The sequence below is a fragment of the Prinia subflava genome, chromosome 9 (genome assembly GCF_021018805.1).
Source record: "Prinia subflava isolate CZ2003 ecotype Zambia chromosome 9, Cam_Psub_1.2, whole genome shotgun sequence".
Lineage (NCBI taxonomy): Eukaryota > Metazoa > Chordata > Aves > Passeriformes > Cisticolidae > Prinia > Prinia subflava.
The window spans coordinates 29,693,826-29,715,790 of NC_086255.1; the positions used below are offsets into that span (position 1 = coordinate 29,693,826).

The 21,965-nt window shown below is 45.5% G+C and overlaps 1 protein-coding gene across 5 annotated transcripts in view; it reads right to left on the reverse strand.

Annotated features, from left to right (window-relative positions):
* Positions 1–21,965, reverse strand: part of JMJD1C (jumonji domain containing 1C) — a 158,865-nt gene that overhangs the window by 42,917 nt on the left and 93,983 nt on the right. For 2 of the 5 annotated variants that reach the window (XM_063406124.1, XM_063406126.1), the window contains one exon: positions 14,599–14,712. In XM_063406124.1, coding sequence (XP_063262194.1) covers positions 14,599–14,712 — 114 coding nt within the window. Of the gene's footprint in view, positions 1–14,598; positions 14,713–19,354; positions 19,502–19,698; positions 19,824–21,965 lie in introns of those variants that run through there. The other 3 variants (XM_063406127.1, XM_063406128.1, XM_063406125.1) reach the window with 3 other exon arrangements.

The window sequence follows — 21,965 nt, forward strand, 5'->3', positions numbered from 1 at the left end:
CCTCTTCTTGCTTGATGCAGCATGATTGACAGACTAACCTCCAGAAGATTTAAATGCCCTACAGGATTTTCCTCCAGACTTTTCCTCATTTGAAAGCAGATTTACAAACAAAAGTAAGTACGGTACCCTCTCCCAGACTAGTTTTTCCACAAGTCCTGGAACACCTTCTCCAGAAGGATGCTAATAATGGTTTGAAATCTTTATGCAAATCAGGATGCAAATCAAATAAAGGGGACTGTTACATTCTTCTTCAAATCTACTGTAGGAAGCTCTTTAGGTACTTCAAGTGGCAGTGCCCCTTGCTCCACAAATGACTATATGCAACTCTGGGGAGAAGACAAAGGGCCTATGGGCTAGAAAAACATGGCTGAGACAACTCCTGCCCTTCTGTAAAACAGTCACATGAGGCAATGTGACCCCCAGAAGCTTGCCGGTCTATGACAAGTTTTTTTACATCTCATATTCTTCCTTCTTTCTAGATCAAAAGAGGAATTCACTTCCGCTGGACTGGACTTTACGCTTAATTATCCAAAGAACTGAGCCAGCTCCATGTCCCTCTAGGTGATTGTTCTCACCTGCTGGGATGTGTTCAAGAATGTCCTGAGAAGAATAGAAAATGAAATTTTCCCCAAGTATCAAAAAGATGCTGTGCTTTTCTGAGCACATCTGTTCTTTATCCTTGTGCAAAACAATACAAGCAGGTTGAAACCACAGACCATACCATCAGGTTAAGATATCACACTGGTCCAACCAGGAAGGAGAATTTGTTGTTTAGAGAAGCATTTTCAGAGAGTTTCTTCAGACAAAATAATTTATCATTCAGAGTCACAGGTGAACAAGTGCTTAGATCACTTGACATGTGTCAAAATTCCTTTGAGATCAAACAGGAATTTCAAGACAGTACCCATAGAAAAACAAGTCAAAATCTCAATGAGAATTCTCCTACTCATTCTCCATCCATAAAAAATATTGTCCAAGACACTGAGAGGTATCCCCAGATGTGCTGAACCTGCCCATTGCCTAAAGACCATATAAAATGCTCTGAAAGGCTCGAATGACCTGGAGTTATGTTTGCACTGTGGGCAGCCAGGTATGACAGTGGCAGGAAGGCCTACCTATTTCCACAGCTACCTCCTCCACAAGACTTCAACTACTGAAACAACACACGTCCTCACCATTTTAAAATACTCCTCCAAATCATTGTTCAGAAACTTGAGGGGCAGAAATTGAGAGATGAAACCCTGGAGCAAGGAGGACTGAAAAGTGATTCCAGAAGCTGCCCCTACCCCAGTCACACAGCCTGCACGCTGCTCACGGGAGGGCACACACACTCCGCTCAGCCGTCAGCTCTCCACTGTCAGTGGAGAAGAACTGACAATATGCATTCCAGCTAAGCCAGTCCCAGAAAAACATTAAAAATTAAAAAGGCTTGAATCAGAGCCCTGAAGACCACATCTCAACACACATCAAACACTGGGAACCTGCAAACCTGCATTTGAGAAAGCTCCTTCCTTGGTCTTGGGGTCTCTGCATTTGGCTTCACGCATCAAGGACATCTTTCTAATATCAGCAGAACTCATTTCAGCTAGTGTTTTCCAGAGAAAGACTAAGTAGATTTTGCAGTCCTCACAAAGGTCAACGCCACATTAGTCCTCACCATCTGTGGCTTAATTAACTATAGCTTCCTCTGGCTGCTTAGAGGTTTTCTGATAATTTGGGACACGAATTAGATGAAAACTAGTACATAACCAACCTGACAGCCCTGTTTACAATGTTTACAGTGTGCACTGCACATTGAAATAAGCATTTTGTCAGGACTTTTAACAGCAGAGGGACCACATTTAACTTAAAACAGTGCAAAATCAAAGAGCAAAACTGAACCTTCAGCTCTGTTCCTGTTTTGTAAGTGAATGTTAGCTTCTATAAAATGAGCCCCCAGCCCATTTTTCCCCTTTTGCAGTGAGTCATTTGTAAAACTGCACTGAACTTAGCTGCATGGAAATCGGGTATGAGAACTGCAGTGAAGACAAGCCAACACTTCCCTACTGATTGCCACAAGTCTTTAGACAGCAGAAGAGTGGCAGCAAAAAGCACTTTTAAAAATCTAAACTGCTGAGAATTTATACTACTCCTCTAATGCCATTTTTAGATTATTTTCTCCCATAAAAAAGATTAAACATGATACCTGCACCCAGCCTCAAACACATTCATGCTAATTTCTACCTTCATTTGAAAGCAGGCCTGTACAACTCCCTCCTTATTTTCATTTCTTGATAACCAGCAAAATCCTTTTCTTTTCCTTTTATCTTTCACTGATCATGTCACCTGACATATGTGATTATATCACTGATCTGTAATCTCTTTCACTGACTGTAATTTTTAACAAACCTTCAATCTTAACATTGTCCTGCTTGACATCAGAGTGAGAAAAAAACACACAAAATGCAGACAGGCACAATACCAAAGATCATAATAAGAACATCACCTACAAACTGGCAGTATCCCTCTGCCCTGCTACCAGACTTTTTTTCCAGTGGCAAAAGATAAGCATCTAACTAAAACACAGAGAAGCTGGCAGCAGCTGACATCCCTGAGGGTATTACCAGGCAGGCACTGCGGCTGCCACGCAGACCACACCAGAACTTAGGAGGGAAATAACCAAATTTAAATGAGTCTAAATACGGATCTCCTGCAGCTTCTTTCTAGACACACAGCATGCATAAACCACTGGTAAACAGTATATTCCTGATTTGTCTCTGACAAGTGAAAGGCTACCCCAGCTGCTGTGCCACTGCAGCTGGTGGGTGGGAGGTGAGAGCGGCAGCGTGGGGCTGCAAGGCTGCGGGGCTGCGGGGCTGCGGGGCTGCGGGGCTGCGAGGCTGCGAGGCTGCGGGGCTGCGAGGCTGCAAGGCTGCGGGGCTGCAAGGCTGCGGGGCTGCAAGGCTGCGGGGATGCAAGGCTGCGGGGATGCAAGGCTGCGGGGATGCAAGGCTGCGGGGATGCAAGGCTGCGGGGATGCAAGGCTGCGGGGATGCAAGGCTGCGGGGATGCAAGGCTGCGGGGCTGCGGGGCCGCAAGGCTGCGGGGCCGCAAGGCTGCGGGGCCGCAAGGCTGTGGGGCCGCAAGGCTGCGGGGCCGCAAGGCTGCGGGGATGCAAGGCTGCGGGGCTGCAGCACACAGGCAGAGCAGCAGCTCCCTCCCAGAGGCGCTGCCCTGGGGAACACACCGACCCGAGCAGCTTCACGCTCCTCGCTCATCGAGGACAACGCCGCCCACTGACACGGAGGCTGGAAAGCTAGAAAGGCTAGAAAGTTTTTGGGGGAGATTGTAACTTCCCAGTTTACCTTAAACGGCTTTGTCTGAGCTGAGAGAAGCAGCTTAGGCTTACCAGGCGACGCTAGCGCTTTCTATGTAAACCCAACCCACACTTGACCTATTTTCTGCTGTTCTGAGCGCACAGTCACAATTTACCTCATTCAAACCCGGCAGCTGCCGGGCTACATCTGAACCAGTTAAGTCAAGCTTGAAGGCACAGCCCTGACCCCTAAACCAGAAACAAAGTCGGGCCGAGGTCAGGCCCGTTTCCACGTGCACAGCGGCACGGCCACACGGGGAAGGGCCGGGCGGTGACGCTGGCCCTGCGTGCGGGGCCAGCACAGCCGGCCGGGATAACCGGGATAACTAATCCCCACCCAGCGAGGGGCTCCGAATGCACCGCTCCAAGGACAAACGTTCAGAGATATTTCAGACCACAAACATTTAAAGACTAGCGGTTATTTTCAGCGTGTAAGAGCAATGACTACGTTTCTCTAAGTAGGAAGTTAAAATTACAAGGGGAAAAAAGATGAGGAGTACAAATTTAGTGATTTTCCAACTGTCAGTAAAGTTAACATTTCTCAGGAAAAGCTATCAACGATTCTTCTGCTGCTCCTCACTCCTCCCTATGCATAATACTTCTCCCCACACACTCCTACTGCCTTCCTCATTTTACCTAAGAGTTGAAACTGATTTTAAAATTTTAATTATCAGGTTTGAGAATCAGGGGATCAGGGCTACACTTACACTTCTCCAAGTCCTGATTTCAGGCTTGAAGATGGATCATTACACTGATCTGTTCAGTTCTGGAAGCATAACTGATATATTAACATTAGGAACATAAATATACAGAGGAGGGAAAAATCTGACTTGTAGTCTAACATTCTCCATGATTTTTTAACTTACTAACACAAAAATCAACAGAGGTATTTGCCTTCCTATGAAACTATCAATACCTCAGGTGAAAGGGGCATGGTGTAAAATTTACATTTTACAGGTCAGTTTATTATTCTTCTATCTGTAGGCGACAGTCTGGTATGGGAAGGCAGAGGGGAAATCAGAACAGCACGAACATGGACAGGATGAACATCCAGCAGGAAAGTAAGCAACAATGGAGAAGCAAAAACAAACCTGGGCTAGACAAATATTGTCAGTAACTGGCCTAAAAACTGTTCTAGTGACATCTATAGTCGTCTTGCACTTTTGAAAATAGATATTTAAAAAATAGATGACCCTTATGCTCACAAATGATGTTACTCTCTCTCTCTGAGCAGCTAGGACAATCTGGGTCAGAAAAGCACACTCTTCCCTCAAGGTCAGGTATCTTTTAGCATTAAGACTTTCCCCAAAAAGAGGCTCCTAGCCACAAAACAGGGCTTTCAGCTTCCACCTAGCACACCGTGCTGATGGTTTGCACTATTCACATTCTCCACATACACACACGTAAAGGTCAAATGAACTACACTACTCCATGTCCACCTTCTCTCTCATTTTGATGACACAGCTACACTACATTTGCTTTTCTTTCATTTTCCACTGAATCACATTTCCTTCCGCTTCCTCATGGCAGGCTCCACATATTTATCAGCACCATCTCAGCAATATGCAACCTGTACTAATTTTTTTCTAATTGTAGGAGAAGCAGGGAGGGATTACTGGTCCTAAGCCACTCAGTCATGCGGTGATACTGGAACAAGTCCTTGAGTCACTAAGCAACTCACTGCCACTATGGGAAAAGAAACCTCAAAGTGCAGACATTTCTCTGAAGCAAGCAATTAGCAGAGTGAAGTTGATGCTAACAAGACCTGTTAAGTAAGTAGATTGAAGAAACCTCTTTTGTATGTTGATACTAAAATTTGAAGTGAGAACCAGACACTCTTGAATTGTGAATTGTGAACAGAATGTACCCAACAAGACCCAAATCACATCAGCTGAAGGACAAGCTGTATGGCTGAAGGCATCTTTAAGCCAAAAAGAAAGTACATTCTGTTGATCACTAGTTGTGTGGACTAGTGGGCTGCTAGCAAAGCAACCTAACGCAACCAGAAATCAAGCCAAGACACGAGGCCTGTTCAGACACTGACCACTTCACAGGAGCCACATGTCCCACCACGAGGGACAGCAGGGGTCACCTGTGGCACCGCAGAGCTGTGCACCACCAGCACAGACAGTGACTGCGGCACAGGTCAGCTCTTCGCTGGTCACCTCCCGCCAGTCCCTCAGCAGTGAATTACCCAGCAATAAACACTCCCTGAAGAGACTGCAGCTAACTGAGAGCTTCCTCAAGTGAACAGCAAAGGCCTCTCAACTCAGCTCTGCAGAAGAGAACTGCAGAAAACTGCCCAGTGTGTGTCAGTGTGATAACAGATCCCAGAACCAGCACTGCCTCCTGGAGACATCCAGCAGTGAATCACTCCTGTGAATGGCTCCCTGCTCGGGAATTTCACCTACCACCAGCTTAGATGGCCAACAGCAACCACACAGCTACCTAGTCCCTGCTGTAGATATCCTCAATCCTATTTACCAAATAGGAAACACAGAACTTTCCACCTCCATTTCTCTATAACTCATGAGGATTATGGGCAGAAAACAAATCCCTACAAATAATAGTATTTTAGCTTTTTTTTTAAGGCAGAAAGAATACATCAGATACCATCCAAACGTTCTTGAAACCCAATGTGTCTTAGTCCACTGAATTATATTCATGTTTTATTTTCAAGTGGCTTTCAGGGATTTATTTCATTATGTGTTTCTCAGAATACAAATACATAAATGTTGGCCCACATGCTTGGTGTTATGAAAGTAGGTAAAAATAAAATTCATTTTCCTTACATTTTAGAAGTACCACTGTATTTGCAGAGAACTTTTCAAAGTTAATTTTGAATAAGATTTAAGGCAGCACTGTCTTTTTTTCCTGTAGAGAGCTCTGTTCTGACCTGCTGGAGTCATTTTAGAAATTTTCCCTATAAATAACTGATCTGACCAGCTGGAACATATATCACAGCTGGGTTAACACTACAGCTCTCTGCAGCTCTGGAGAAAGCCATGGATATGCCTTTTATAGAACTGATGAATAACGGTCTGCAAAGAGGAAAGATTAAATTGCTAATCAGCAAACAGGGATGTTTCAGTTATTGCTGCAATAAATTCCCTGGGGTAAACTTAGGAAAGTCATTCAGAGTTTAAAACTGATACAATGATCTTCTATTTCACAATATTTTTTCATAGATAAATCTCCCAGCACGCAGAACCAAAAAATTCCTATTGAAGACATAATTCAAAACTGAACTACATCACTTGGGGAAAAAAAAAAGAAGAAAAAAAAAGAAAAAAGCTCAACGCTGTCAAGCACCATAATTTAGCCACCAAGTCTTATGCATTCTGAAACCTGCTTTAACCTGATTTTATCTGCTGTATACCAAAATGGTGTGATGTGGTGATAAGAACACAACGAAAGTGAAGAAAACATTCAAATGGGGTAAACCCCCTGCCTCTACACTTGAAATATAATTTTTAAACTGCATGCTTAACACTCACAACTAAAATCACAAAAAATATAATCACTAGTGAGATGCAGAAAACACTTTGATTCAAACTCACTTGTTCATCAAAAACACTAAAATACTGCCCTCAATAAAACTAGCAGATACACTCAAGTAGAAGAGGTTACAGAGGAAGAATGTGAATAGTTCATTTTAACTCCATTCAAAAGACAGGAAATGTTTGCTAGATTGAAGGGTGGTGTCAGTATTTATAAACAATAGCAATAAAAAGACTCTGTAATTACTACTATATCGTTAAAAAAAAAAATACTCTGTACACCAAGCCTTCCACAAGCCCTTAGTAAAGTTATTCCAATGTCTAACAAAATAGCAAGATTCATACTTGGTTTTAATTCCAAAAATTCAAGTTTGTATAAAATTACTTGAGTTTCTCCCCAGATGTCTGGCCTGGAAAAAGTATTAGATACACAGACCTGGAACTGCTATAGCTCTCAACCTCTACTAATTTTGGCTTGCTGAAGGCTGTGGAGTAGTTGCTGTGAAGCAGTAACCCCAGACTACAAAGTATTACTTCTATTAGTGCAATTTCAGAAATACATTCTGTAAGAAAAAGATCTAGAGTGGCAGCCAGAACAAAGGGACATTGTATCCAAGGGAGGAACAAAAGCAAACAAACCAATGAGCACTTCAGCAAATGAGCTATCATGTTTATCATGTCAAGATAAGGCTTAATTTGGGTGAAACTCAAGTTTCCCCCTACCTGAAATGCAGGAATGCTCACTCTCTTCCTGCTCTGGGTACAAACACCCATGCAACACAGCAGAGTTTACTTGCTCTCACAGCTCTGGGATCCCTAAAGCACCAAAGATTCCCAATCCCAACAAAGAGCAACTTGGGAAACCAAGAACACAGGGGCAAGGCAGCAACTGGTTCTAATGTGAAACAGACTCCTCCAGGAGCTGGCCTGGAGTCTGGACTGCAGAAGAAGGGTTGGTCAAGACCACCACCTAAGAAAAATACTTTAAACTTTCATTTTTAATAGATGAAACAGAAATTTCAAGGACACAGAACCAAGAACATGGCTCCCTTCACTTACTATCGAGTGATTATTTTCCATGGATTTTTACTGGAGAAAAAGTAATCACTTGTGATCAAACACACGAAAATGTTACACTGAAACACTGGATGGATTTTTAAACTCAGTAATCCCAAGCATGCCTTTTCAGAAGTACCAAAATACTTCAGCAAAATGATTTGATATTCACCTTCAAAAAAGAAGCAAGTTTTGTTCCCTCTCTTCCATTCTGAAATCCAAACTTTTAATTACTTACTTAAATACTACTTCCTAGAGTAGGATTAATGAAATCGAATCATTGAACTGACTGTTTTTTCAGAAATTGTAGGAAGAATATGACAGAGGAAGGAAAACTGCTTTCCTATGGATTTGAGTGTCATCTGCATTGAAGCAACCTCAGCTTATCCCAAGGACCTCACAAGAGTTTCCCTCTTCCTCCTTATGCACCTTCCCCCAGCTTCAGCAGTTCCCCCGGACCCCTCCCCTCCGGAGCAGCCACGCTATTTGTGGCAGCTGCGTCACCTTCCTGCTGGCTGATGGCCTCCCCTCCACACTGCTCACTTCCCTAAGGCTCCTCAGATCTGCACAACTCCACTGCTGCATCAAACCCTGCTGAGAGATAAAAAGTGACTGAAGCCCTTACTTCTGAACAGATCAAGGTAAAACAGAAAGGTGTCATTTTATTCCACCTCTTTTGAGAAAACAGGATGTTCTCAAACAAGGAGCTCTTTTTCAAAGAGAAGCACAAATACAGGCTTAGGGCAGATGATGTACATGTCCCTCTGACTCTACAAATGGAGGGTGCCAATCCCTCCTCCCTCATTCCTCTCCCTTTGTGAGCCCTCTGATGAAACTCCTCTGTCCTGCACGTGTAGCTCGCAGTGAGGGCTGCTATGACTCATCTGACCCACTTCTAGCTGGACGCAGCTTTTTGCTTCCCCACATCTTGGAGCCGTCCCCTTAAACTCAGATGTGTCGGTAACAAGCTGTTTAGACCATCGCTCTTTACAGGGCTGCCAGGGAAGCCAGCTGGACTCCTTATGGGTGGTCCAGAGACATGGGAAAGAATTGGGACAGTTCCTCAGCACAGCTCTGAGAGGAGTTCAAGCTGTAGAAAGCTGTGTGTGCCCGGGCTGCCCGTGGAGGAACCGAAAGCACGAGGGGAGCACACAGGTTCTGTGGCCAGCACCCGGAGTGGCTCAGCTGCTTCTGGCAACCTCAAAGGGTGGCACCAACCCCAAAAGCTCCTGCCTGCCCCGTCACTGGAGGTACAAGTTTATGGGAAAAGCAATTTTCAGCTGCAGTAGTTATTTTTAAGCCTGAAGCTTAAAGTAACAGAAGTCTGGAAGATGAGTGCACATATAATTATGGGGTGCTTAAAATACAGACAGAAAAATACTATTTTATCCCTGTTTCAAGATGTTTAAAGAATTTTTTATGTGCACATGTCATTACTACACAAGCCCAGCTTACTTGCTCTTATACAAGCAAACAAGTCATGGAACCCAAAGGCATCCAGGTCTGAAATATCCAGTGTCTGCCCACAATGAACAGAAAAGCAGAACAGTGGAGTTGCTCATAGCCCTTCTCTCAATACCTTTCTTAATGGTATATATGACTTGAATTTGTAATAGATCAAGATAAGTGTATATTAGGTCCTGTATCTGATGTACCTACTTCATGACTGGTGAGAAAGTTTATTATTTCAACAATCTTTAAGGCGTGTTAGACATTTGACCTGCCAGCATTCAGACGTGCCACACACATTTAGAAAAAGAGCAAAGTACAGGTGCCTATCACTGTTCATGCAACACCTCCCACAGGGGATTTCTCATTGCCCTATCTTTACATCTGCAACCTTCAACAAAGAGGTAGACAGGCAGACTGTACCATTTTGAAACACTACAGCAACCAGGCTTGTCTTCCAGAAAAAAAAAGTTCTGAAGGAGAGTGTAAGGCCTGAAGAGAGATTTCACTACAAACATTTCTTTCTTAGCAAGATTTTGTTTTTTAAAAAACAGATAAGCAGGAGCACTTTTTAAAGACTGTGCACCCTTGCTTCCACTTTCCTCCCTAAGTGGTAAAATACCCTTTGTAGGAAGTTTAATGATTGTGAAGAAACTTCATTTGAATTCTGTCCTGCCTCCACTGTGCACATTTGCTCCAGTGCTGTGTGCTCAGAAATCCTTTGGAAATACATTATCACACACAGTATGTACATATTTGGAAGAATACAATCAATCATGCACCCTTGCTCTGCCCGACCCAGACACACACTGAAATGCACTCAGCGCTTCAGGCAGAGTCTTTCCAGATCTTTCCACAAGCATATTTTACTATGAAAAAATACAATATAAACCACTTTTTTGTTATTCGTCATTTGCTTGCCCGAATTACAATGCAGTTGACTCCAGCTGCTTGAGCCAGCAACAACAGAATCACACACTTCAGCCCAACAATGTCCTTGATGGGCACTGCCAAACACCACCCAGACAAAAACACCACTCTGATGAGGTCACGCATACCATATGCTGGGCTTTAATGCTTCACATCCCCATCTATAGTCCTTCAAGTAAACGACAGTGCTTAAACAAATTAAGGCATGATTAGCTTTGCTGCTGCCTAATTTAATAGGTGTATCACAAAACAGACACACATAGATGTCACAGAACAGAACAAATAACTTATTACAGAAAATCAGTTCAAAGTATTTGATTTAGGTCACACTTCTATATGTAGACTTAACTGTAATTTTTCCTTAAAACAGCTTTTTGGAAGAAGTGGTCATTTTCAGACTAAAGCAAGATCCTTTATTAAACCCACTGCACTTGAGAATTTTTGAACACAGAACATACATGATATATTATGAATGCAAAGTGGAATTCACGTTAAGGACCTAACCTACATGTCCATTTCAAGACTATACTTCCTACAGATACTAATTTGACATCAAAAATGCATGTGGTAAACTGTATGTCTCTCATTTCCTACAAAGGACAGAATTTTCACCCCTATGCTAAGCAAAGTACCACAACAAACGTTCACATCTGCTTTATCCTCAAGATCCCCTCGTCACCACCATAAAAAGAACTGCATGACTAAATGGTCTGACCATCCCAGATTAATGAATGAGTCACTCAGTCACACACAAGTCTCACATAGAGAATAACACAGTTTACATACTCCATGAAGCAACAGAGATAAAAGCCACCGGAAACAAGTTGTAGGTTGGTGTTTAAGGCACCACACATACAGAATCCAAGCACTTTCTAAAGAGAGGGGCAGGATTCTGAGCAGTACACACATAAGGCAAGAGAAGAATCACATGCACATTTAGCAGTAAAGAACACATTCACTAGCAAGTGCTATAGTTGGTATAGCAAACCCTGTGAAGACATGGAAGTGGGCTCATATAATGCAGCTGCATACCCTACTTTTAATAACGATATTCATCTAGCCCTCAGCAAGGTCACTGAATCTCTTAACAACTGAAACATGTTTATTTATGCAAAGAGCAGACATGGCATGGGAATGCATGGGTCACGATTCCCCAGAAGTCCTGCCAAAGTCTCTTTAATCTTGTTCTGGAAGAACCACTTCTGGTAACGACAGTAATTTAGTTCTTTGCCTACTCAAACTTTGTTTTTCCTGCCAAGTCTGAAAGGATGCCAAGTGTGCTGTTTTCTTTGCTTTGAGCAGTTGTCACCTCTACACTGGACAGCAGCACCTTATTCATGAAGCCTTTTGGCCCAACACTCATGTGAAACACCACTGTTTCTTGGTCAGAGCTGATGTGAGCAGAATTTGTACCAAATACTCGTCTGCTGCCCATTACCAGTATTATGAGTCTATGAAACGATGGGAAAAATTAGTCAGTAGTTAAGAATTGTTTCTTAAATGAAATGGAGTCTTCCCACACAAATTCAAACTTTGTTTGTTTTGGCAAGAAGATACTGGAATTTTAGGCACTAACAGCAAAATGCAATAAAAAAGTGTTTAGGTCACCATGGTCTCTAAGGACTTCATATTGAAAATGTGCAGCCATGAGAGCTTAAACAAAAAACTGAACACGTTTCAGAAGACTTAAAGTTAACTCATCCCTGCAAAGAATGATTCCTCAGTTCTGTGTTCTGCCCACAAGCAGATCAATGCTATCCCAGACTAAACAAGGGAGCAAAAATGCCACTTTTTTTCAAAGTAGATAGTAACAAGAAGTTTACTGAAGATTTATCTAGGACCTGGTATTATGGCATAGAAAAGGGAGGTGTTTCAGAAAAAACAAACAAGTACAAACTACCTTACATTAAGTGGCTAATGGCTAGGAATGTGATTTCCAACATTAACAAAAAACACCACACAAAAGGAATAGAAACGATCCTCCCACTTCAAGTATCTTTGAGCAGAAAACAAGTCTCAGTAATAAAGGTAATATTTCTGTCTAACATACTGTTAGTACATATAGTTTCTGTGTTCTTGAAGACATTATCATTCACTAAAGCTCTTATCTGTACAATTAACTTATAAAACTTGGCACCGAGATATTGCTAGCCCTGCAAAGAGACATTCCTATGAAAAACATTTCTCAAGCTTTTTATAATCATTCAAATAAAGAAATCTTTGCACTATTCATCAATGAGCACAATGCTGTTTTATGCTACTACACTCAACATCCAAGCAATATCCAGTTAAATTGAAAATTCTGGGTGCATAGTACTTAGAGGAATCTCATCAGCCAATTTCTTGTAATGTTAAATAAACAATTTGAACTATCTTGTCACCAAAGTACTCATGGTGGATACACACCAACAGCCTCCATCTCAGGTTTCCATAGGTAAGTATTTGCTCCATGAGAGGAGGAAACTGCCCGATCTAATACAGAATTGCCCTCCACGTGTCAAAAAGAGTGGCCAACAGTTAAGGGAGAGCAAGCTTATCTCTGGAACTATTTTTGACAAGCTACTGCTCTGTAGCAGTTTTCAGTGAAGATCTCTTTGAGAAGTGAAGTCGTGAATACTGCTAATTTCAGTATTATCCATCAAGAGAATAGGAAACCAGCTGCTCATATGACATATTTAAAAAATGACACCTTCAACCTGCACCTTCCCAAATCAAGGTGCTTCCAAGTCCAATGCTCTATCAGTTAATATTCTTTGAAGGGCCTAAAATGCATAGAACATCGCTATGTCACTGCCTGGCAGCAGCACTGTTTAACAAAAGGCAGTCCTCTATGTTCAGTTTGCTTTGTTCAGATCAGAAATGATCCACTGCCAAAAGGAGATTGATCACTGTTACTGGAATGAGCATTATCAGACACATGATCTTGACAGATTTCAGGCGAAGGACAGGCACTAGCACCAGTATTTGCTTTGTAAAATGAATCTGGAAGATTGCGGCTGGACTCCGAGGGCGAATTTACACTTCATGGCTCAGCTGATTTAAGAGGTCGCTGCTGCCAAAGGAGGATATCCCACTCTGTTGCGTCATCCTGACCCCCTCCGTGGAGGAAGCCACAGCACTGGATGCACCCTGGGCTAATCCAGCTCAGCTCATCAGCATCCCAGGCTTCTCCCCCGCGCCGTGTCCCCCCTCCCGTGCTCACAAATCAAGGCTGTGCTGGTTTGGAGGACGGAAGGCGCTAGCGTGGGGTCTGATAGTGGGAACTGCTGTCTGCGGCAGAGCCAAGCTGTTCTAGCAGCTCGAGTCATAACATGTAACCTCACCCTGATGAGAAATGTTCAACTCGTTTGGCTTCCCTACCACAGACACACAAAAGCACCAGCCCTGCCATGAACTGAACCTCCCTCTCCTTTCCCTAGGATTCTCTCTCAGCCACTCTCTTTTTCAAGCTCAGTATTTAGCACTGGGAAAAAAAAACCATCTTGGTGAAGCAGGAGGGAAGAAGGGGTGTCAGGACAAAATTACACAGCATTTATTCAGGGCCATCTGTTATTCCAAGCCTCTAAGTACTATTTCTTCTAAAGTAAGATAAAATAAGATATATTTTATCACCACAGTGTACCATCCAAGCCATAAGGAAGAATTTATGGCTATTGTAATTGCAATCAGTTCAGCACAAGTTGAAGTATCAAGTATTTTTCTATTTGTCATAGAAGAGATTTCTAGACCTTCTTCTGAAGCAGCAAGGGGGGGAAATCACTAATTCTCTTGTTCTTTAAATACACGCACATTAATATATTAATGTGTTTCTAATTAATGGAAAAGCATTAAAATCAAGGATACTGGAAATTTTAGCAGGCTTAAAATCATCAGTAAGGAAAGTGTTTATTTTTTAAGAAACTAACATTTTCTGCTGTTCATTTTCCAAGTGAACCAAAAATCTGTAAGTGGAACATCACTGTAATTGTGCAAAGACCTGGAAATGAAAGCTTCAGAAGGGATACTGTCTTCTATCTGCTCTGCAATTAATGGTACTGGTTAACCTTTAAATGGGTCAGGTATTTTAACTCAAGGTGCTACAGCAATATTTGTGGCACAGTACTCCTTGACATGATCAGATTAACTAGAAACACATATAGTACCCAATATAATCTTTAACAAAACAAGGAACAATCTCTGCCAATAACCAATAGGGAAACTGTTCCTGTAACACAGAACTTGAACATAAAATACGCTTAAACAATAGTAAAATCATGGCTTTTAAATAAGTTAAATGGATAGTACTTATACACTAGTCAAATGTCTTACCTGATAGGGCTGAAAGGCACTATCTTCAGTTATGAAATCCAGCTGTTTGTCCACAAGGAATTCTACTGCAGTAATTGAATTGTATACACTTTTTCCAACCAAGGGCTTGAAGGTCTATCAAGGAAAAAAGAGAAAATTAGGCAACTGAAAAAACTGTATAAATACTGATGTATTCTTCCATGAAAATAGGCTAAAACAGAATAACAGTAATTAGTTATACAAGAAAGGAGGATTTTGTGTTCATTTTCTTCCTTTCTGTCGCTGGTGGAAAACCAGCTAGAAAAGAGAACTACACCATCCTTTCTTTCCCTCACTATGCTTGAGCAAGATTGTTTACCACAGAAGCTCAAGGTACAGCAGCACCATTCCACCCTAAACACACAGCTCAGCCCGCAGATCCTCTCTCCCTGCCTGCAGGACCAGCTAGCACAGCAGTGATTATACTAAGGACAGCTCAAGTGGAATCAGACTGCAGAGAAATCCCTCCCCCCCCCTTCCTGTTCTGAAATCGTTCACCTTGCCTCAAGTCAACCAGCTCATTTCCCTGCCCATCTCTGAACTGTTCTGACTGTGCTCCCGCCGCCCCCGCAGCCGCTCCTCCCTGCAGCACCGGCTGCTCGAGCACAGCGCCTCCCGAGCTCCCGGCACCGGGCACGGCACCGCGCAGCAGGGCCGGGAGCCCCCGGATCACCCCCTGTGCTGGGAAGGCGACAAGGCGCTGGCCACCCTCGCTGCTGGAGCAGCAAGAAATCTCCCGGCTCTGCTGCAAAAGCCACGCCGAGACGGGAGATCAGAGGCTCGCACAGTCCTTGCCCGACCCCCCTGCCCTCATGCAGGCACAGCAGGATGCAGCAGGGAGGGCGCCATGACTCCAGTGGCGCTCCCCAGGGGGACAAGCGGCGGTCCCCTCCCTGCTGGCCGCGTTTCCTGGAACACACGGAGAGCGTGACTGAGCGGGGATGCACCTACTGGGGATGAGTCAGGTGAAAAGGAAATCCCAGCGGATGGAGGGACAGAAACGCTGCTCTGAGGACAGGCAGGAACAGCGAGAGGAAGACCTCGGGGAACAAAAGAAATGACTGGCAGAAAGAACATGCAGGATGCAAGGGGAAAAAACATGGAGGGACAGAAAAAAAATAAGAGGAAAGTTGAAAATGATTTTACAGGACAAAAAAATAATAACGAGGGAAAACAGGAAAAGAAAAAAGCCCTCTGAGACCGATTCTAAATTTAAAGTGCTGGAGAAAAAGACAAAGAGGAGAAACAAGGGCAGGTCAAACTACACGGAGCCCTGTGCAAATGCTACACCAACATCTGTACAACACTGCTATCACAGCTCACATGCAACATCCTGCGGCAACAGACCCCAGGTATTCACAAGGGGAGCGCAGGATCACAGCGACCTATTTACAGATGGAGAAACTGAGGCACAGAGCAATCCCATAACCTGACAAAAGCCACTAAGCAGGGCAGCAGCAGAGCCGGTGACCTGCCCCCAGCCAGTCTGCAGGCAGCTAGTAAGAGAGCACTCAAGGTTTTATCAGGCTTCATTACCTACTTTCAAAGGTGTTGCCTCGCGATTAGGCTAAATATAACCCAAGTGTCTCTGGAGCTTCAGCTTTGGCACTTACTAAACAAATGAGAGAATACTTCATGGGAGATACATTATACTTTCTAATAAATCTATCAAACTCCACAAATGCTCTGACTGAATGCACAGCATTCTTGTTTCCATTTAATTAAGGTTTCACTTCAGCTGCTACTCTTTCTCAGACAAGGAAGGAAAAAAAGCAAAGCTCTCCACCAGGCAGCCATCTCTACAATAGGTAACTAGATGAAAGGGCTGGAGAAGCAAAAATATATGATAAAATTCCAACTACAGAGTCCAAATAGTAAATAATTATTTAACCTCTAACAGCTAAGAATGGACCTTTGCTCTTGCATCACTTTCCTATAATGGATCTTGTATTGCTAATGGTTAAGAGGGTGGAGTTCACATCATGAAATTGCCAAGTGTTGAGTGTGTAAACTCAACAAGCAGACAAACTTTTCTTTGAAAAACCCAATGTTGTAGTCTCTCACCTCTTAGTCTGCCCCCATGTCTTCCCTCACACTGTTCTACTTTTTCCACACTGCCTTCTTTCTAACTTTCTGAGCTATTATTCAGGTCAAGAAATGAGTTTCCGACTACAAACAACAGGACATACCACATCATTAGCTGAAACGAAACCGTGTGGAATGTGGCTTGTAGTTATCATTCAGGATTCAGACAACACTACAGATTAAAGTACATGTGAGCCACTGGTTTATCTTCCTACTGGTATTAAAAGAAGTAGTTCCAAATATAGATCTGTGAGATTATTCTGAGAAGAGAAACGTAATGCCTTCTCTCTTACTTTCATAGATCTATGCCTCTAGACAGGTCAACGCCCCCAAAATACTCATGTGGAGGATGCAGGCTATCCTACAAGCACAGAAGAAAAACATGTAAATAAATAACCAAAACCATGCCATGTCACACACTTCCTCCTATGTGGATAGCTGCTTAGAACTTGAGATTTTTCAGACACTATTAAAAAACATTCCCACTATCAAAGAACAACAAAACGCCACCCTTAAGTAAACGCCTTCTTGGAAAAGCAAAGTCCAGACTCCATCAGTTCCAGAGATAGGCAGGCCACCAAGGAGACACCCAACCTGGGACAGGTTAGGGATTTGAAACATTTTAAATGGAAGACATAACTGAATTTCACACTACATATCACACACGCACAAAGAAAACCAGACTAAGAACACAGCAGGCAAGAGTCAGCTATTAGAGGTAAGCATGTGAGGCATGTAATGACATGAAAATAGACAGAAGAAGGTCCAATGAGCTCCTTGCAGATTTTCAGAGGACAAGGTCCTTGCAGATACTCCCTCTTTCCATTCCCTCAGTGGAGGACAACTTTAAGAACAACCAAGCATACTGGCGGAAACCAAGAAAAACGGAACCTCTGTAAATTAAAATCTCCCTTTCAAACCTGCAGCTTGTAAAAGGAAGTTTTATATGTTAACCCAATTCCCCAATGATACAACGAAGCAAAGGACTCAAGCATTCACTTTTAAGTGATATCTGGCTTTACCACTATTCTAACTGACTGCTTGAAAAAAAAAAAAAAAAAAAAAAGAATCCCACTTTTTTCTGCACCAGATTTCCCTTCTTAGCCAAAGGGAGCTCCATGAACACACACACACACACACTGGCTGTTTTGCTAGCAAGTTCCCTGATGCTGAATAAAGAATAAAGTGCATTTCTTAATCTGCCCCCTCACCATGATTCTACCCCAGCTCATGCCAGAAATAACCTGCCTACAAGAGGCAGCTGGCACAGCACTGAGTCTGAGAACTGGATTCTGGACTTTCTGGAAATTCAAATAATTTTTTAGAAGACATAAATTATCATCACTTCACAGCAAACAATCACAAAACTATTCAACAGCATTCACCAAATACCAATACAGCAGATTATTCAGCGACTGCCTTTTCTAATGCCCAATAACACAAGTCATCTCTTTATTTATCTTTCCAAAACCCCCACAGCAATTACAGGACCCACTTTCCCGGGGAAGCAGCAGCGGGCAAGCACACAGTGCATTTTTACCTCTGCTAGTGCAGCTCAGCAGCTGGAGCGGTGGTAATTGCCTCCAGCATGAGAGCAGGCAGTTCCCTGGCGCTGGCCAGGGCTCCAGGAGCCGCCGCGCCTCGACTGCTGCAGGCCAGGCGCTGCCAGGCTGTGACACCCACAAGGCTCAATGCAGCAAATGCTCGGGTTACAGCTGAGCTCGCAGCTGCTGCCGGCTCATCCCGCACGTAGCACTGCCTCAGCTGCCTGCAGCTCACCGCCTGCTTAGCTGGGCACTGTGCCTCAGGCCAGCTCCCCACGCCACAAAGGCACATCCTACTATGCACACGGACCACAGTGACCCCTTTTTAAAAATCTTTCTAGAGAAATTTATGCCGTAAACCAAACCGACTTTAAAGAGTTAATGATGTAATTTAGAAAGCTATTCTTACACTAAAACGTCTACATTCCATACTTCTTCCTCTTTAAAGCACAAAAATGGAAAAGATCATTTAAATCCATTTTTATGTGCTATCCAGTGAACTTTTCCACATATTGTTCTCTAGCCTTGCTGTTTAGTCTGCAATAGCGCAAACACCGGCACCTTCTCATTATGACACTTAATCATTCAAAATAGCTGTAGCTCTCTTCCAACGCCTGTTTGTTGCCATGGTTTGTACTCAAAGGCAGAATTACCGAGTGGAAAAGAGCGGACAACCAGTAAAGCAGATCTGACGTTAAAATCGAGCACGGGGTTTCCTCATTCGCGGACTTCCCCGCCTGCAATCCCTACGGAAGCGCCCGTTTCCAGCCAAGGCGTTACTCCGGGCGGAACTCCCGCAGACCTCGGCCGGGGGGAGCAGGAGGAAGTGCCCGTCGGGAGCGGGGAGAAGGCAGCGCCAGGCGGGCCCGCTGCCCGCCGGAGGTGCCGCACGGCCGGGCACACCACGGCGCCCACGGCTGTTCCAACGGCGGGGTCCGCGCCGTTAACGGCCGCCACCGAGTCCTGCCGCTCCCGCTCCCGCACCCGCACCCGCCTTAACGGCAGAAACTTAACCGAGGAGAGGAATCAAAACCCCGCAAAACCTCGGGTTTTTTCTGACCTCCCGTTGTCCCGTTCCCCGAGGGGCGCAGGCCGTGCCCGGTACTCACTCGCGCTGTCCCGGGGTCGCCGCGCTCCGGTCCCCGCCGGGCCGCGCACAAAGCCGCCGCCGCCGGCCGCGTGCCGCGCCGCGCGCGCCCCCGCGGGAGCCCGTCCGTCACGTGCACCGCTCCGCGCTCCGCGGGGACAGCGCGGAGCGGGGCTCGGGGCCGCCGCAGCCCCGCGGGCCGGGGGCGCGGCCCGTTCCGCCTCAGCGGCCTCGGAGGGCAAACAAAGGCGCCCCTCGCAAAGTTAAAGCGTCCGCGCGGGTTCGCATCCCGGGGGGCGCTCCCCGCCCCCCCGAACCGCAGCGGTGGATCGTCCCCCTCCCCCCGCCCCTCGGCCGACACCGCACCTCGTCCGCCGGCCCAGCCCGCGGGACCTCCGCGCCCGCCTCCGCCTTTGAACTCACAAGGAAAATGGTTCTCGCCGCGCCGCTTCCGGGTCGGGCCGGGCGGCCGCGCCGGGGGCGGAGACTGCCGGGCCGGAGGAGGAGGCGGCGGGGAGGGAGAAGAGGAGGAGGAGGACTCACCGCCCGCCCTTTGTGGGGCTGGCGCGGACTATCGCGCAGCTGTGCGCTCTGCGGAGGCCCCGGCGCGTCCCCGCCGCTGGGTCATAGCGCGCTGCCGATGCCGCCGCTTACATAAGGGCGGGCGCGCAGTGCGCGGAGCCGGGGCGGGAGGAGCCAGGCGGGGAAGCACCGAGGGGAGCGGCGGGCGAGCAGAGCACGCCGCGGGAAGAGGTGGCGCTCGGCAGGCGCGGCCCGCGGCCACGTCCCGCGGGGGCGGAGTCCCGGGACACGTGTGGCGCTGCTGGGCAGCGCGGCCGAGGCACCGGGGGCCGGGAGCCTCCTGTCGCCGCTGCTCCGCGCCACAGCCTCGAAGGGCGTTTAGAGCCTCGGCGCTTCCTCCCCCCGCGAAGCCGAGCCCGGCCTTGGAAAGCTGTTCTCCATTCCCTCCCGCGGGTGGGCTTTGGAAAAACAGCAGGCGAGGGCTGCAGCTCGTCCACATTCAACCGAAGGAAAAAAAAAAAGTAATAAAAAGGAAGGGCGGGTCAGGCATGAGCTCAGGGCCTGGTCTGGGTCCAGGAGCAGCCGGAGCAGAGGGCGGTGGGCGGCCCCGCGCCCCCTGCGCCGCCAGACCCAAAGTTTCAGCAGCAGCACGCAGTGCTCAGCGGGGACTCACAGCCCGGGAACTGGCGGAACGCTTTACGAGCACAATTCTACCATTTTTAATAGACAACGTATTTTCTTCCAGATGCCCCCCCCCTAAAAAAAACCCCAAATAAACACGTGTTTTCACACTTTCCAACACAAGTTAATGTCACTAACTTCTTGTTTACAGTTCACATGGCAACTTCAACTGAATAGTCCAGGGGGAAAAGGTTCAGGGGACACTTTGTAATGAGAAGATGGTTTCCAGAGAGAAATTTAGCAAAACCACCTGTAATACACTCCTTGAGCTTAGCTCACATACACAAACATAGCTGGTAAGAAAAAAGTAATCTCAAGGGAGGTTGCGATAGAGACATTTGTTTTCCCCAAACTCTTTAAACATAAACAGCTGTACATTTTTCACTTCATGGAAGAAATACAAGGCGTGTCATTTGCCAAGAAAATCTGAGAATAATGGGAAATCAATGCATGACTACATCTCTGTTCTCATCCTGAATTATTCCAAATGATGTAAGCTTAAAGGTGTACTGGAATGCTATAACATACTGAGCTCTGAAATAAAACACTTTAGGTACAGCTAAACATTAAAGTTGAACTGGAAGGCTCTCTACCCACCCCAGGCTTTTCTCCAACAAACTGGCTTTCTTCCATAACAGCTTGTGACACTGCATGCACACAAGGGCAGGAACCAGGCTACTTATACACGGCATTTGTACGCTACCCGGCCTATGCTCAAACCACGTAACTGCAAGACTCCTGGATTTTGCTTGGAAAGGACACTAGCAGAGGCACTTTATTGTATTGATTTTCCTTTTTAAGTGGTCTTCCATCCTGGCTGGCTCAAGGCAGCTGAGCAGCCTTATAAGGCAGCAAGGCTGCGGGGAGGCAGCAGAGCCTTGAGCAGCCTCCATCTATTCCTGACCACCCAGACCGGACAGTTGCTCCTCTGGTTTCTGCGCCCACGCCACAGCCCCTCTCAGATCCACTCAGGGCTCCCCACCAGCAGAACACGGCTCACTAACGCCCTTGGTTCCCCCAAAACACACCTCCTGTCCCATCCATGCCATGATGGGGCTGCACTGCCCTATCTCCAGAGAAAAAATTAAACATCTTGGTCACACCATTCTGACCTGATTTCCTTTCACTTCCTTTTTCTCCAGACCACCTCTCACTGGATAGCAGGCAATAACACCTCAGTCACTTTCACCACAGCTGAGAGAGGTCACGCAGTAGCAAACACTAAAATGCAACCTTACTGCAGGTCTGAGGCTGCCGTTTGCACTGCTGTTCCCCTTTAGAGCAGAACTGTGCCTTGTTATCTGTCACCCAACAGCAACAGAGCCACTTGTTAAGTGAGCAGGACAGTCTTGCACAGACTTGGTCCTTCAGAGGCCTTATCACCTCTAAAAAATAAAACTTCACCAGACTTTGCCAAGTAATCAATAAAC